The sequence below is a fragment of the Otolemur garnettii genome, unplaced genomic scaffold (genome assembly GCF_000181295.1).
Source record: "Otolemur garnettii isolate 467f Iridium unplaced genomic scaffold, OtoGar3 scaffold00028, whole genome shotgun sequence".
Lineage (NCBI taxonomy): Eukaryota > Metazoa > Chordata > Mammalia > Primates > Galagidae > Otolemur > Otolemur garnettii.
The window spans coordinates 5,615,140-5,630,892 of record NW_003852423.1 but is presented as its reverse complement, the minus strand read 5'-3'; the positions used below and the strand labels follow the sequence as shown (position 1 = coordinate 5,630,892).

Sequence of the window (15,753 nt, the reverse complement as noted above, 5' to 3'; positions counted from 1 at the left end):
AGCACCATTTGTTAAATAGGGAATCTTTTCCCCACTCAATGTTTTTAATTGGCTTGTCAAAGATCAGGTACTGGTAAGTAGTTGGATTCATCTGTCCCATTTATATTCTTAAAAATCATTAAGGACTCCAAAGAGCTTTTGTTTACATGGGTTACATACATTCAAAATGAAAATGAGAAATTTAAATTTTATTAATTAAAAAATAAGAAACTAATTATGTATCTACATAAACAAAAAACCTGTTTTCCAAAACAAAAAACAAAAAAATTAGTGAGATGAATGCCATTATTTTGTTTGTAAATCTTTACTATTTAGCTTAATAGTACACCTGGATTTTTCTTTTTCTTTCTTTTCTTTTTTTGAGACAGAGTCTCACTATGTTGCCCTTTGTAGAGGGCTGTGGCATCATAGCTCATAGCAACTTCCAACTCTTAGGCTTAAGCGATTCTCTTACCTCAGCCTCCTAGGTAGCTGGGACTACAGGTGCCCGCCGCAATGCCCAGTTATTTTTTGTTGTTGATGTTATTGTTGTTTAGCTGGCCCGGATTGGGTTCGAACCTGCCACCCCTGGTGTATGTGGCTGGCGTAATCACTGTGCTACAGGTGCTGAGCCATACACCCGGATTTTTATATATGCTTCTGTATTCATTCTGTTGTACCATGTTGTTCTAGTTGAAGTATATGAAGAAAACCTGTACTTGCAGAGATATGAAGCTGGGAACGGAAGTCTTGATTGGCCTTTCCAAATAATTGCGGATGTTGTTCTTTTATACTATGCCAAAAGTTGACAGGTGATAGTTTCTTAAAGCTATATAATGTAGTGTAGACTTTTTGTACTAGTATATTAAAATCCACTAGTTAACACACATGTAGAATAGATTTTCAACCACGTATAATTTTGTAACATCACACACGTTGGTCATTTGGAAAATACTGGTTCACTAAAAATGTTGGCACATGTGTCAAAAATTCTCAATTGTTAATGTTGCCAACCCTCTCGTCAAAAGAGATTTTAAGTATTGAGAAGTAATCATTTTCATAGTGACAGAAAAGAGTTTTTCATGATTCTAATTTTTGCTCAAAAGCTTGAATTTCATCACCAGCAATAAACAATTTCATCTGTTTTCTTTGAAGTGACAGGCTCACTTCATTTTTTAGAAAATGTCTGCCAAATACCTAATCATAGTTGTCATTCTTTCAAATAAAAATTGTCTTTGAAAAAAGTGGCTAGATTGGCTCAGCTCACAACTCAATCACATATTACACAGGTGACCTCTTAGCATAACCATCATGCTTGAGTTTGGGGAAGAAGCACTCTAAGTGCTTTTTTTTTGTCACACAGAATAAAAAGGTGTGTACTCAGGGCCGAGATTTAACAAAGTTAGTAACTTTTACCTCTTCATCAAGGACTTCATCATTCTTAAGTAAAAATGGCATTTATTTTTATTGTGACTACTATAGTCTGTTAGTAGTGTGTTGCCTCTGCCTTGATTCATGCTAAGATACAAGCAGTTTTACTCATCAATACTTTTTCACCAACAGTGCAAATATCAGCACAGTGAAAATGGCAATTAATGTTTTAGTATTATTATAAAAATATTTTTGAATCTGTGTCACCTCTAAAAGGGTCTCAGGGATAAAGTTGCCAGATTTAGCAAATAAAAATACAGAATGTCCAACTGAATCTGAATCATGTAACAAATATATTTTTAGTATAAATGTGTCCCAAGTATTACATGGGCTATACATACACTAAAAATATTCTTTTTTTTTTTTTTTTGAAATAGAGTTTTATTTTGTTGCCCTGGGTAGAGTGTCATGGCGTCATAGCTCACAGCAACCTCAAACTCTTGGGCTCAAGTAATTCTCTTGCCGCAGCCTCGTGAGTAGCTGGGACTAAAGTCTCCTGCCACAAACGTCTGGGTATTTTTCAAGAGGAGGTCTTGCTTTGGCTCAGGCTGGTCTGGAACCTGTGAGCTCAGGCAATCCACCTGCCTTGGCCTCCCAAGTGCTAAGATTACAGGCATGAGCCACAATGCCTGGCCACTAAAAATATATTCTTTATCTGAAATTTAAGTTAAACTGAATGTCTTATATTTTATCTGGCAACCCTAGTCAGGGATCCATATTCCACATCCTAAGAAGCATTGCTTGGGGGCATTAAGCATTATACTTAATTCTGAATTGAATAAGACTTATCAATACTTGAGTGCTAATTAAGTATTAGTACTTAAAACTATAAAGGCTCAACATTTTGTCTTTACAGAAAATATCACTACCTGCAATTATCTTAATTTATTTGCATTAAATATTGTTTATCTTCCTCAAGAACTGCAGTTTTATAAGGGAGGGATTTTGTCTGTTTTGCTCATCACTAAATCCTTAGTACTTGGCACAAAAGAAATTCAATAAATATTTTTTAAATGGATGAGTGAATAAATAACTAAGGAGTACTGTGACACAAATGCTCACAGAGAATGAACAGGTATAGTGAAGACAGAATGGAGATCTCAGAGTCCCTGGGCACTGACTGCAAGCATTTCCATTTGCCAGGTACCTACTATTTCCTCATTAGGGTAAGGAAAATAGAAAGCGCTTAGGACTAAAGAAGATGGGAAGAAAAGGGCTTTTCTAAAGAATATCTCTATATCCCAACTAAGGCTCTTAACCTTCAAACATTACTTCCAGGATAGGTCTTAATATGCTTTCCTAAAAATAACTATTCTCAGAAAAAAGATAGGGAGGGATGAAGAGAATAGGACAAGGCACGAGGCCTTAATGGCAGGCTGGATATGGCTCTTCTATTCACTGCAGGCAGCTGAGAGGTTCTGAAGTTGTAATACAGAGAACCAGGAAAGCAGAGCCTCTTCCTGGGCTTATAGTATTGGAATTGTGGTGGGTCCTGATTTAACTATTTTCTCACGAGAATGATGTATCTAAAAAGCACTATATTCTCCAACCTCAATGTGATTATGAAGTTCAGTTAGAATACTTAGTACTTTAAAGAATGCCCAAACTCTTCTAACTGGAGCTATTTGTGTGTGTATATTAACTTAATGTACTTAATTTATTTATTCAGGCTAGAGTACAACGGTGTGATTGTAGCTCACTAGAATCTCAAATTCCTGGGCTCACACAATTCTTCCACTTCAGTCTCCTCAGTAGCTAAGACTATACTGCCCAGGCTAGTCTCAAATTCCTGGCCTTAGGTGAACCTCCCAGCTGGCCTCTCAAAGTGCTGGGATTATTGGTGGGAGCCACCTTGCTGAGATCACAGAACGTATCTTAAAAACACAATTTCTCAATTACCTGAAATATTAGGTTTCATTTTCATTGGTGAATAAACAGAAAACATCCACTGCCCTGATGATTCCCAAATCTCCATATCTTTTACAATCCCTTCTCTGAAAAAAACAAACAAAAAAAGTAAAGGATTTTTTAACTCCTTGGTAAATTTATTATTATTTTCAATGACTGAAATTTAAAACTCTAGTAAATACATAGTTAAGAATTTTTCCTATTATATTTTCTGATGAATATTCTTTAAAGCTGAAGCTTATAGATATATGAACTATATTTCATAATTATAAATATGTCAGAGAAGTTAATAATTTTGGTTTTTAATACACTGAACCATTTACAAATATATGAAGAACCATCATATGTACATTTTTAAAAGGATTAAAGTATAATAAAACATACAATACTAACTTTAATCTTTTCTTGCTCATTATCATAAACATCAATGATCATTTATATGGAAATGACAAAGTACTACTTAAATGATATACAATCATGAAATTTTAAAAGTGGTTTATAAGATTTCAAAAATCACTTTGTCTAATTCTCACATTTTGCAACAGTGGAAAGAGATTCATATTCATAGAGCTGATTTATGGCAAAGCCATAAATAGATTTGGCTCTACATGAAAGCTTCTGCCCATCCAGAATGCAACAATAAAATGATAAATATTACACAGAATACTGTATTAAATTTAAGAATGCAGCAAATATAAGTAGGATTTTATTTGTTCCTTTACTTTTTATTTATTTATTTTTTCTTTTGAGAAAGAGTCTCACTTTGTGGCCCTTGGTAGAGTGCTGTGACATCACAGCTCAGAGCAACCTCTAACTCTTGTGCTCAAGCGATTCTCTTGCCTCAGCCTCCCAAGTAGCTGGTAATACAAGCGCCTGCCATAACGCCCAGCTATTTTTAGAGATGAGGTTTGCTCTGGCTCAGGCTGGTCTTGAACCTGTGAGCTCAGCTTCCCCGAGTGTTAGGATTACAGGCTTGAGCCATTGCACCTGGCTGTTCTTTTATTTTTTAAATAAACAAATTGTATATAGTACATAGCTCAAAATATTTACCACCGGTTCTAATTTAGTTATGGGAAGTAAAAGATTAATGAAGTATATTTAAATTCCATCCAGGGAGCCATGAACTGGGATATATTATTTATTACAAAACATATTTTGGCACCAGTCATAAATTTTACCATGAATGCTTCTAGAAAATGTCATGAATTGGCTGGGCAGAGTGGCTCACGCCTGTAATCCTAGCACTCTCTGGGAGGCTGAGGTGGGTGCATTGCTTAAGCTCAAGAGTTGGAGACTAGCCTGAACAAGAAGAACGAGACCCTATCTCTACTAAAAGCAGAAAACTAGCAGGACATGGTGGTGCATACCTGTAGTCCCAGCTACTTGGAGGATTGCTCAAGCCCAGGAGTTTGAGGTTGCTGTGAGCTGTGACGCCATAGCCCTCTACCCAGGGTGACAGAGTAAGACTCTATCTCAAAAAAAAAAAAAAAGTGTCATGAATCTACTCCACAACAAATCAATGAAAGAAATCAGTTTGAATTGAGCAATCAAAATAAAAGTTTTCAAAACAAATGAGATGCTGTAAGTGACCTTCAAGATCACAAATTATTCTAAATTACCTCATACTTTATAAAGAACTCATAATTTTGAATGAACTTAAGCAGGGCTAACCTTATAAAGATATTCATAATAGTGTTAAAAATAGAAAGTGGAAAAAGCATAATTACCCCTAGAAAGGCTCTCTACTAATATGTAAAGATGATATATTTTTAAGTGAAATAAAGTCTAACACGATATACAGCAAGAGACTAGTTTTCTCTAATAAGACCATGGATGATTTTTCTTCTTTTTGCTCTCTCACTCTACTTTTTTAATAATTCATACTTCTTTTTTTTTTTTTTTTTAAATAGTATAGGGGCTTTAAGAAAAATAAGCAAATTGGTAGTAATTTTCCTGAAGAGTTTCACTTACAGAAGTTTCTTTTCCTCTTTTTGTCCATCAGAGCTAAGTGAAGCAAATGGGTTCTCTGAGAATCCAAAGCCTCTGTTCCTTCCAGTTGAAGTTCCAGAATCAAAAGAACTAAAAGATGGCTTTTCTTGATCTCTGCTGCCCCCCCATGGTGTTGATTTGGTGAAACTGGATGGCTGGATTACGCTGGAATATCTCTGGTTGGTGGTATTCCATCCACGTCTGTTGCTACCTGAAATAAACAATAGAACAAAATAACCTTACTAGCAAATCCTCTTTTAAATCTCAAAAATCTTCATCATATTTTGTCTTATTATGTTTAGACATTATACAAAGACTCAACAAGCATTCATTTAAAATGATAATCTCAAGGGCATATTTATAACTCTCATTTAACATGTACAAATGCAAAGTATGGAACCAAAATGTGTGTACCCCTGCATTATTCTGAAATAAAAAATTAAGTTAAAAAATGATAATCTCTTCACTTTGATTTATAGATAACAGTTAGATGTAATATCAACAAACCACATAATGGTCTAATTGCATTTTTATTTAAGAAAAATAATGATGTATAACCAAATTCAGGTGAATAAGTTTATTAAACAATTGTTTGATAGTTTGTGCACACATGCATCCTAAATCATAAGCTACTTCAGGATAAAAAACTATGTTTTTATCATTCTTTGTTCTCTCGCCCTGCATCATAGTATAGGCTGAGAAATGGACAATGAATCGAAGAGTTTAGTGAATATAAAAGATTAGAATTCTACCCTCTGTACTTGAATAGATGCTTATGTCTATGTGACTCAGTCTTCCCTCTGGGGAAAAAACACCTACACACCTAGCTTTTAGAGGGAGATTAGAGAGGTTATTTACGTGTGAACCAAGTGTACTGAGTTCCTCTATGAGATTTCTAATACTTCATAAATACCAAAATGAGACAAGAGGATCCTCTCTCATCTCTATATTGTCTGTCTCCCAGGCCAGAGCATTCTAGTGTCATCACAGCTCACTGCAAACTCAAACTCCTGATTTCAAGTGATCCTCTTGCCTCAGCCTCCCAGGAGCTAAGATTATAGGTGCATGCCACCACACCTGGCTATATTTTTTATTTTTTGTAGAGATGAGGTCTCTTGCTTAGGCTGGCCTTGAACTCCTGGCCTAAAACTCCTACCTCCATCTCCCTGAATGCAGGGCTCAGAGGAGTGAGCCACTGCACCAGGCCTCTCTATAGTGTCTTTAATCTTATTACTTCAACAATCTCATTTATTCATCACTTCCCATTTAGGGTCAAGATCAAGGTAATTTATCTTGTTTCTGACTGCATTAGATGTTTCACTAAATACATTAAAAATTGGTATGCTGGGGCATATGCTCAGTTATGAGAGTTCATCTCCCAATTGTTTGATAGTTTGTACACACATGCATCCTAAATCTTACTTAATAAATCCAACAAGGGAGGAGAATGTTAGACTGGATTCCTCATGTAGGAGTCAATGGTATCTTTTTTCCTAAAGGTTTTAACAGTATCTTTCCTCCTAAAGTTCCAAATTCCTTTTTTTTTTTTTTTTTTGAGACAGAGCCTCAAGCTGTCCCCCTGGGCAGAGTGCCGTGGCATTACAGCTCACAGCAACCTCCAACTCCTGGGCTCAAGCGAGTCTCCTGCCTCTGCCTCCCAAGTAGCTGGGACCACAGGCGCCCGCCACAACGCCCGGCTATTTTTTGGTTGCAGCCGTCATTGTTGTTTGGCGGGTCTGGGCTGGGGATTCGAACCCGCCACCTTAGGTGTACGTGGCTGGCGCCTTAGCTGGTTGAGCTATAGGCACTGAAACAAGTTCCAAATTCTTATCTGGAATGATACAACTGAAAATATTCACTTCCTTTTGCATGTTGCTTTTAGCTTACATGCTTATAATCCTAGAAGCATTCACTTCTTTCTGGGAGCTTATCAGCTGAGTTTTATTTATATTTTTAAAATCCATTAATCTATCCATTCAACATTTATTTTCTAATTACATTAAGAGAAAGTCTCCACTGAATGTCAAATATGTTCTGTTGTTCCTGGACATATATAGAGGGTGCCAAAAATGTATACACATTTTAAGAAAGGAGAAAACTATTAAAATTGTGTTACCCTAGTCACATTTGACTTCTGCAATTACAAGAGGTGCTTAAACATGACTTGTAGTCAACTTTCATTGTTGGCATATAGTATTACAATTTTAGTATACTTTTTTTCCCTTCTTAAAACACGTATACACTTTTGAGCACTGTCTATATTTAAATTTGTGAGATTGTGAGTCCTGATTTTTGGTTTGGAATATTTCACTAGACCAATTATGGATGATCCAAAAGGACTGTCTTCTAGAAAAGGGAGGAGGCCGGGCGCAGTGGCTCACACTTGTAATCCCATAGCTTTGGGAGGCCGAGGCAGGTGTACTGATTGAGCTTAGGAGTTTGAGGCCAGCCTGAGCAAGAGCAAGACCCGTCTCTACTAAAAATAGAAAAACTAGCCGGGCCGTTGTAGGCACCTGTAGTCTCAAGGTACTAGAGAGTCTGAGGCAAAGAGTTTGAGGTTTCTGTGAACTCTGATGCCAAGGCACTCTACTCAGGGCACAGAATGAGACTCTGTCTCCAAAACAAAACAAGAGTGATAAGACTTTAAATTACAATGCACCAGGCGGCGCCTGTGGCTCTGTGGGTAGAGCGCTGGCCCCATATACCAAGTGGTAGCGGGTTCAAACCTGGCCGCGGCCAAACTACAACAAAAAAATATAGCTGGGCGTCGTGGCGGGCGCCTGTAGTCCCAGCTACTAGGGAGGCTGAGGCAAGAGAATTCCCTAAGCCACGGCACTCTGCCGAGGGCGATAAAGTGAAAGACTCCGTCTCTACAAAAAAGAAAGAAATCACCACGCACCACAAGGTTTAGGGGTCAGATACTTAGCCTTAAAGGAGGGAAAGAAAGGAGATAGCATCTTGTAATACTTTAAAGCACTGAATTCTAATCCTAATGACACCTAATTATTAATCTGATCTTTCAAATCTTGTGCTATGGTTTCATGTCTGATTTTCCTCCCTGAAAAGCTTTGACAATGGCAAAGGCCCTATGAGCAGATCAACGTGACCCACGCATTCCTTTCTCTCATAATCCAGAGAGTTCTTAACCTTCCCACTTCCACGAGTTGGTGCATTTTTCTGCGGTATGACTCTGCAGCTCTAATTAGGTTTTCAAAGGAGTTCGCGACTTCCCCAAAATGACAAGTCCTAATTCTGACACACTCTCGAAAAAAAGAGCTTAGTAAAAATTGTATTCAAGAAAAAACCAAGTACGCGCAAAGACAGGAAAGAAGGCCCTGTGTTGTCCCACGAGAATTCTTCCAACCACTGTCATTCACCAAGGTAGTTTTGACTGACACTTCCGAGTTAAAAATTCATTGTTTGGCACAAGCACCGGGGTCAAAACCCTGTCCTCATTCGCTCAGCGAAAACCCGCCACTTGCCTAATTCTCGACTGAAAACTTCGGATAAAACACAATGCCGGGCCCGGTGGGGTGCGACCGGCGAGGCCGCATGGTCGGCGCGTTGGGGTCACCTGACCCGCGCCGCCACGGTGCCTAGCCCAGCACTGGGCCACTGGCTGGGCGCCCGAGGCCCACCGGCCAGCCTCAAGCCAGGCCTTCCCCGCGCGGCTGGCGGCAGAAGAGTGGGGGGAGCGTCACCTGAAGGCTGTTGCTGCGGCTGATGCCGTCCCCCGCCCGCACCCCTGGCACCAGGATGTTCGTTCCAGCACCGATCTCCAAAGCGGCACCGGCCTTGAAGGAAGAACTGGCAAATGGTCATTGCGACGGCGGCACCAACGGAGGGGGTCTTCAGTCAGCACCAGTCAGCGAGCGGAGGGCACCGAACGACAGAGGCCATCTAGCCGGTACTGTGACGTCATCTTTTCGCGCCCAGAGACGGTCCTCTAGCTCTTGTTCCGTCCCCGGAACGATGAGAGACGTGGACTTTAACCAATAGGATTTGAGAACAGCGGACGGCCTTGGCGCTCCGCCGGTGTCGCGGGAGGTGCAAGACTGGAACCGTTAGGTGGAAGGGGAACGCGTTTGACCTCGGCGCCCGGCCTCGGACCTCGGGCAGGCTTGAGGTCCGAAATGAGAGGAAAGCAGATCAAGCAAACGCAGAGCTTCAGCAAGGACTGGAGAGGAGGATTAACTCTGGTTTGAGAGAATGAGGCTTGCTTTCCATTTGTAGCAGCTGTGAAAGTAAAAATTAACTCTGGCTGACAAAGTGAAAAGTTGCCCAGGCGTTCATTAGGTTGGAAAAGAGAGATACAACCGATTGTGGAAATAGGAAACAAAGTTTCTTTTTAGGACACAGGCAACAGAATGGTATCATAATAACCCCTTTGAGTAATCCATTCTTTTTTATTTTATTTTTGAGACAGCCTATGTCGCCCTCGGTTGAGTGCTGTGTCGTCACAGCTCACAGCAACCTCCAACTCTCGGGCTTCAGCGATTCTCTTGCCTCAGCCTCCCAAGTAGCTGGGACTACAGGTGCCCACCACAATGCTCAGCTATGTTTTGGTTGTAGTTGTCATTGTTGTTTGGCAGGCCAGGGCTGGATTCAAACCTGCCAGCCTCAGTGTATGTGGCTGGCGCTCTAGCCGCTGAACTACAAGCGCCAAGCCAGAGTCATCCATTCTTAACACACTGAGAAAGCTTGTTCACTGAAGTCCGCATAAAAGTTCAAAATGAAACATCCCATTCTTGCCTGGAGGGTCTAAATCACTTTGACACTTTGACAATTTCTGTCCAGGTGCAGGGCTTCAAATATAGGGCTTCTGAAAACATTTTATATTTTATTAACTTTGTAGTTTCCAAGGAAACATGACCCTATATTCATTTCTCAGTGTAGATCTGACGTTAATGCCTTTACACAGAGGTCTGCTTTGCTTTGGGTCTAGCAAAACGGTTTCATTTAAATTTCACCAGGTGGCCAGGTGTGGTGGCCCATGCCTGTCAATCTTAGCATTCTGGGAGGTCGAGGCTGGTGGATCTTCTGAGCTCCGGAGTTTGAGACTAGCCCGAGCAAGAGTGAGATCATGTCTCTACTAAAAATAGAAAAAAAAAAAAAACCCAAACAACTAGTCGGGCATAGTGGCGGGTCCGGAGACTGAGGCAAGAGGATCGCTGCAACCCTGGAGTTTGAGGTTGCTGTGAGCTCTGACGCCGTGACACTCTGCCCAGGGGGATAGATTGAGACTCTGTCTCCAAAAATTAAATAAATAAATAAAATTTCCCCTAAGCACCATTCTCACCCTCCCTCAAATATGATACCTTTTATTTCAAATGGTGAGACAACCCACCCTTCCTCTGGTGTGCAGTCTCCTTGTGTTGTGATGAGTCAATAAATTGGATTCTGTTGCATTACAGATATGTTGTAGTTTGGGTATGATCAGGCTGGGGGTGAGCCACTGATCTCGCAGTTTTTGCAGTTTTTGGCCAAGGCTGGGTTTGAACCCGCCACCTCCGGCATATGGAGCTGGCACCACCCCCATACTTTGGATTTTGAGAACAGCAGAATCTACAGAAGCACTGGGAACTACTGGTACAAACTAGTTTTTTTTTTTTCGTAATGCAATTCATTTGCTTTGAAACAATAAAATTTATGGAAGAATTATAAATACAGTACAAAGAACTTTTTGTCCTGAACTACTTTGAGACTATATTGTAGACTTAATGTGCCATCACCCAAATACTTACTGTATATTTCCTACAAATAAGGAATTCTCTTGCATAAACACAATGCAATCATCAAAATTAAGACTTTAATATATATGATGCATTATTATCTAATCTTTAGACTTCATGTTTTGCTATGTCCCAGTAATAGTCAGAATCATTGTGCCTTATCATATTTCATGTGTCTCGTTCAATCTCGAAGATTTCTTCCATCTTTTCTTAATTTTCATGATTTTCACATAATTATATTTTAATAGACAGAGTCTCACTTTGTCACCCTCAGTAGAGTGCTATGGTGTCATAGCTCACAAAACCCTCAAACTCCTAGGTTCAAGCCATTCTCTTGTCTTACCCTCCCTCCTAGCTGGGACTACAGGCACCCACCACAAGGACCGGCTGTTTTTGTTTTGTTTTTTGTTTGTTTGTTTGTTTAGCAGACCTGGGCCGGGTTTAAACCAACCAGCTCCAGAGCATGTGGCTGGCACCCTAACCACTGAGCTCCCAAGATTGGGCACCGACCGACCAATCTTGATGTTATTGAAAATTATAGGCTAGTTGTTCTGTAGAAGCTACTTACTGCAGATCTGTTTGATGGTTTCTCTTGATTAGATTTAGATTATTCATTTTAGTAGGATTGTCTTGGAAGTAGCACCGTAGTTTTCACAATGAACAGTGTGCACAATTTCAATTTTTCCCATTACATGTGATGTTCACTATGATCACTTGATAAAGGTGGTGTCTGCCAAGCTGTTCTACCATAAAGTTGTTCTTTTCATTATTAATAAGAATTTTTGTGGGCAGGGTACTTTGGAAATCGAGTTCATACCAATAATCTCTGATTCCAATCCAAGATCACAGGGTTTATTTTATTTTCCTCCTATATTTGTATTTCCCTTCTTTGATAGTGAGAAACTTGGAGGATCTAAATCACTTTGCCACTTTGACAATTTCTATCCAGGGGCAGGGCTTCAAATATAGGGCTTCTGAAAACATTTTACATTTTATTAACTTTGTAGTTTCCAAGGAAACATGACCCTATATTCATTTCTCAGTGTAGATCTGACGTTGACGCCTTTACACAGAGGTCTGCTTTGTGTAATTATACGTTTTAATCTGCTTGTATTAAATATTAACCAGTATTTCTTTGTAGTCACTGACTTTTCAGACCTGCAAATCCTAGCATGTGTAAGAATTTTGCTTGGATCAAAGATCTAAAATAATACCAGTAGTAGCTCAAGTGAGGGCAAGCACAGTGCTCCGTGAAGGTGGAGAGGGGCAAGGTCAGAATCCTGGGTTGATGTTATCTGGGTGGAGTGCTGTGCGAGACAAATGAAAGCCTAGGACTGAGGCTGGCATAACTTGATAGTGATAATTTTGGTGAGGAGTATAGGTGGAAATCAGGAAAGTGAGATTATAGGAGAGTTACTTTTGGTTTCAAGACAGCAGAGTAAAAATCCTTCTGCTTCCCCTTTCTCTCAAAAATCATCTCAAAAGGGAAGACAAAAACACCATTTCAGATTATACTTGGATATATCCATAATCTCAATCCACAATTTATGAACACTGCACCTGGAAGAAGAGAGTAGATTACTTAGAAAAGTGGAAGAAGTAAAATTAAATTTCTACAAGGTGACTGAGTCCCCAGAGAGAGCCAAAAAGCCTCAAGAATTAAGAGCCACCAAGTACCACAGAAGGGTGGATTGTTTTTAAATCTGTATGAGATATGGTTATTTAGCTCCAAAGCCCCATTAAGTTAGGCAACTGACTATCCCAATCTGATAGGAGATAGAATTTTCCTTTGATAAAAAGGAACAAGAGGCTTCAGGTTCCAGAACAATGGGTACAGGAGAGTTTATGCTTATTTTTTTTTTTTATTGAATGGTAACTATGTACATTAATGCACTTCTGGGGAGTGCATTATAAGCACTTTATGCTTATTAAGTGGTGAGTTAGAATTCTCTTTGTCTGAGCTCCAGAAATCTTGTTGGAAGGCTCATAGTCTTCTCATTTATCCTTCCCTTCTTCTAAAAAGCAGGAGATTGGAAGTTTATTCTTGTGGAGAATCAAACATCCCAGAAAAATACCTATAGATCTCTCATGGATTCCCAACAGAAATAGCTTGGCCATTTGTTCATCAATATAATGAAGTTTACCTTTATACCCCCAAGTTGTCAATTTTTAAAAATTAAATCATAGCTGCGTACATTAATGCAGTCATGGGGTATAGTGTGCTGGTCTTATATAAAATCTGAAATATTTCCATCAAACTGGTTAATATAGCCTTTATGTCATTTTCTTAGTTAAGACATTTATATTCTACATGTAGAAAAATTCACATGTACCCTTGTAAGATGAACCATAGGCATGATTCCACCAATCACTCTACCTCCACCCATCCTCCCCCCTCCCCTCCCTCTCCCCTTTCCCCATATTGTTGAACTATAATTGTGTTATAGCTTTCCTATGAAAGGTATAAATTAGTTTCATAGTAGGGCTGAGTACATTGGATACTTTTTCTTCCATTCTTGAGATACTTTGCTAAGAAGAATATTTTCCAACTCCATCCATGTAAACATGAAGGAGGTAAAGTCTCCATCTTTCTATAAAGCTGTATAATATTCCATGGTGTACATATACCACAATTTTTTAATTCGTGGGTTGATGGGCACTTGGGCTTCTTCCATGACCTAGCAATTATAAATTGGGCTGCAATAAACATTCTAGCGCAAATATCTTTATTGTAGTGTGATTTTTGGTCTTCTGGATATATACCTAGTAGAGGAATTGTAGAATCAAATGGCAGGTCTATTTTTAGTTCTCTAAGTGTTCTCCAGACGTCTTTCCAAAAGAAATGTGTTAGTTTGCATTCCCACCAGCAGTGTAGGAGTGTTCCCTTTTCTCCACATCCACACCAGCATCTCTGGTTTTGGGATTTTGTGATAGGCTTATCTTACTGGAGTTAGATGATATCTCAAAGTAGTTTTGATTTGCATTTCTCTGATAATTAAGGATGATGAGCATTTTTTCATGTCTGTAGGCCATGCACCTGTCTTCTTCAGAAAAGTTTCTCTTCAAGTCCCTTGCCTACACTGAGATGGATCACTTGTTCTTTTCTTGCCAATACGTGTGGATTCTGGTTATTAAACCTTTGTCAGAGATATAACCTGAAAATATCTTCTCCCATTCTGAGGGCTGTCTGCTTGCTTTACTTACTGTGACTTGGCTGTGCAGAAGCTTTTTAGTTTGATCAGGTCCCCAAAGTGTATTTTTGATGTTGCTTCAATTACCTCCTCATAAAATTTTTGCCCAGGCCGATTTCTTCAAGTGTTTTCCCTACACTATCTTCTAGTATTTTTATAGTATCATGTCTTAAGTTTAAATCTTTAATCCAGTGAGAGTCTATCTTAGTTAATGGTGAAAAGTATGGGTCCAGTTTCAGTGTTCTACAGGTCGCCAGCCAGTTCAGCACCATTTGTTAAATAGGGAATCTTTTCCCTACTCAATGTTTTTAATTGACTTGTCAAAGATCAGATAACGGTAAGTAGCAGAGTTCATCTTTTGGTTCTCTATTCTGTTCCATACATCTACCTCTCAGTTTTTGTGCCAGTACCATGCTGTTTTGATCACTATGGATTTATAGTATAGTTTGAGGTCTGGTAGCATGATTCCTCCTGCTTTGTTTTTATTTTTGAGTAATGCCTTGGCTATTCAAGGTTTTTTCTGATTCCATATAAAACAAAGCATTATTTTTTCGAGATCTTTAAAGTATGACAGTGGAAATTTACTAGGGATTGCATTAAAATCATGTATTACTTTGGGTAGTATGGACATTTTAACAATGTTGATTCTTCTCAGCCATGAGCATGGTATGTTTTTATGTTTTTCATTTGTTAACATCTTCAGCTATTTCTTTTCTTAGAGTTTCATAGTTCTCTTTATGGAGATCTTTCACGTCCTTTGTTAGGTAAACTCCCAAATATTTCATCTTCTTTGGCACTACTGTGAAAAGAATAGAGTCCTTGACTGTTTTTTCAGCTTGACTATTGTTGGTATATATAAAGGCTACCTTTATTCTGCCAGTCTGTTTTCATTGAGCAGTGAGTGGATACAGAATTTCCAGCAAGGTGCTCCCAGGAAACAGATTTCTTAGCTGAAGACAAAGTTCTTTCCCTCACGTACCTGTCACTGTCCACAGAAACTGTTCTGGGGAGAGATCTCTGCTGGATGGTTTACAGAGCAAATACAGTAGATCCATTTGTGCTAAGCTGCTATAAGCAACTGGATGAACAGACACACTCACCACGACCCATATGGACAACTCTGTTTTCATATACATAGATATGAAGCAACATCAGCATGTTTGAAAGAAAGCCTTTATATATACCAACAACAGTAGCCTTTATGAGATGCTGCTGTATTCCTTTATCACTTCTAAGAGTGTTGTAGTAGAATCTCTGGTATTTTCCCAGTATACGATCATATCATCTGAGAAGAGTGAAATATTGATCTCTTCTGACCCTATATGGATACCCTTAATCGCCTTTTCTTCCCTAATTGCAATGAGTAAAACTTCTATCACAATATTAAAGTGCAATGGAGACAATGGGCAACCTTGTCTGGTTCCTATCTGAATGGAAATGATTTCAATTTAACTCCATTCAATACAATATTGGCTGTGGGTTTGCTGTAGATGGCCTCTATCAGTTTAAGAAATGTCCCTTCT

General features: G+C 39.1%; 1 protein-coding gene across 1 annotated transcript in view; it reads right to left on the bottom strand.

Annotated features, from left to right (window-relative positions):
* NUPL2 (nucleoporin like 2) overlaps positions 1-9,208 on the bottom strand; it is a 17,615-nt gene extending 8,407 nt beyond the window's left edge. Inside the window, exons 1-3 of the mRNA XM_003788499.3 lie at positions 9,009-9,208; positions 5,290-5,518; positions 3,310-3,404 (exon numbers count right to left, since the gene is read on the bottom strand). Coding sequence (XP_003788547.1) covers positions 3,310-3,404; positions 5,290-5,518; positions 9,009-9,129 — 445 coding nt within the window. The 5' untranslated portion in view covers positions 9,130-9,208. The remainder of the gene's footprint in view (positions 1-3,309; positions 3,405-5,289; positions 5,519-9,008) is intronic.
* Positions 9,209-15,753: the final 6,545 nt, after the last annotated feature.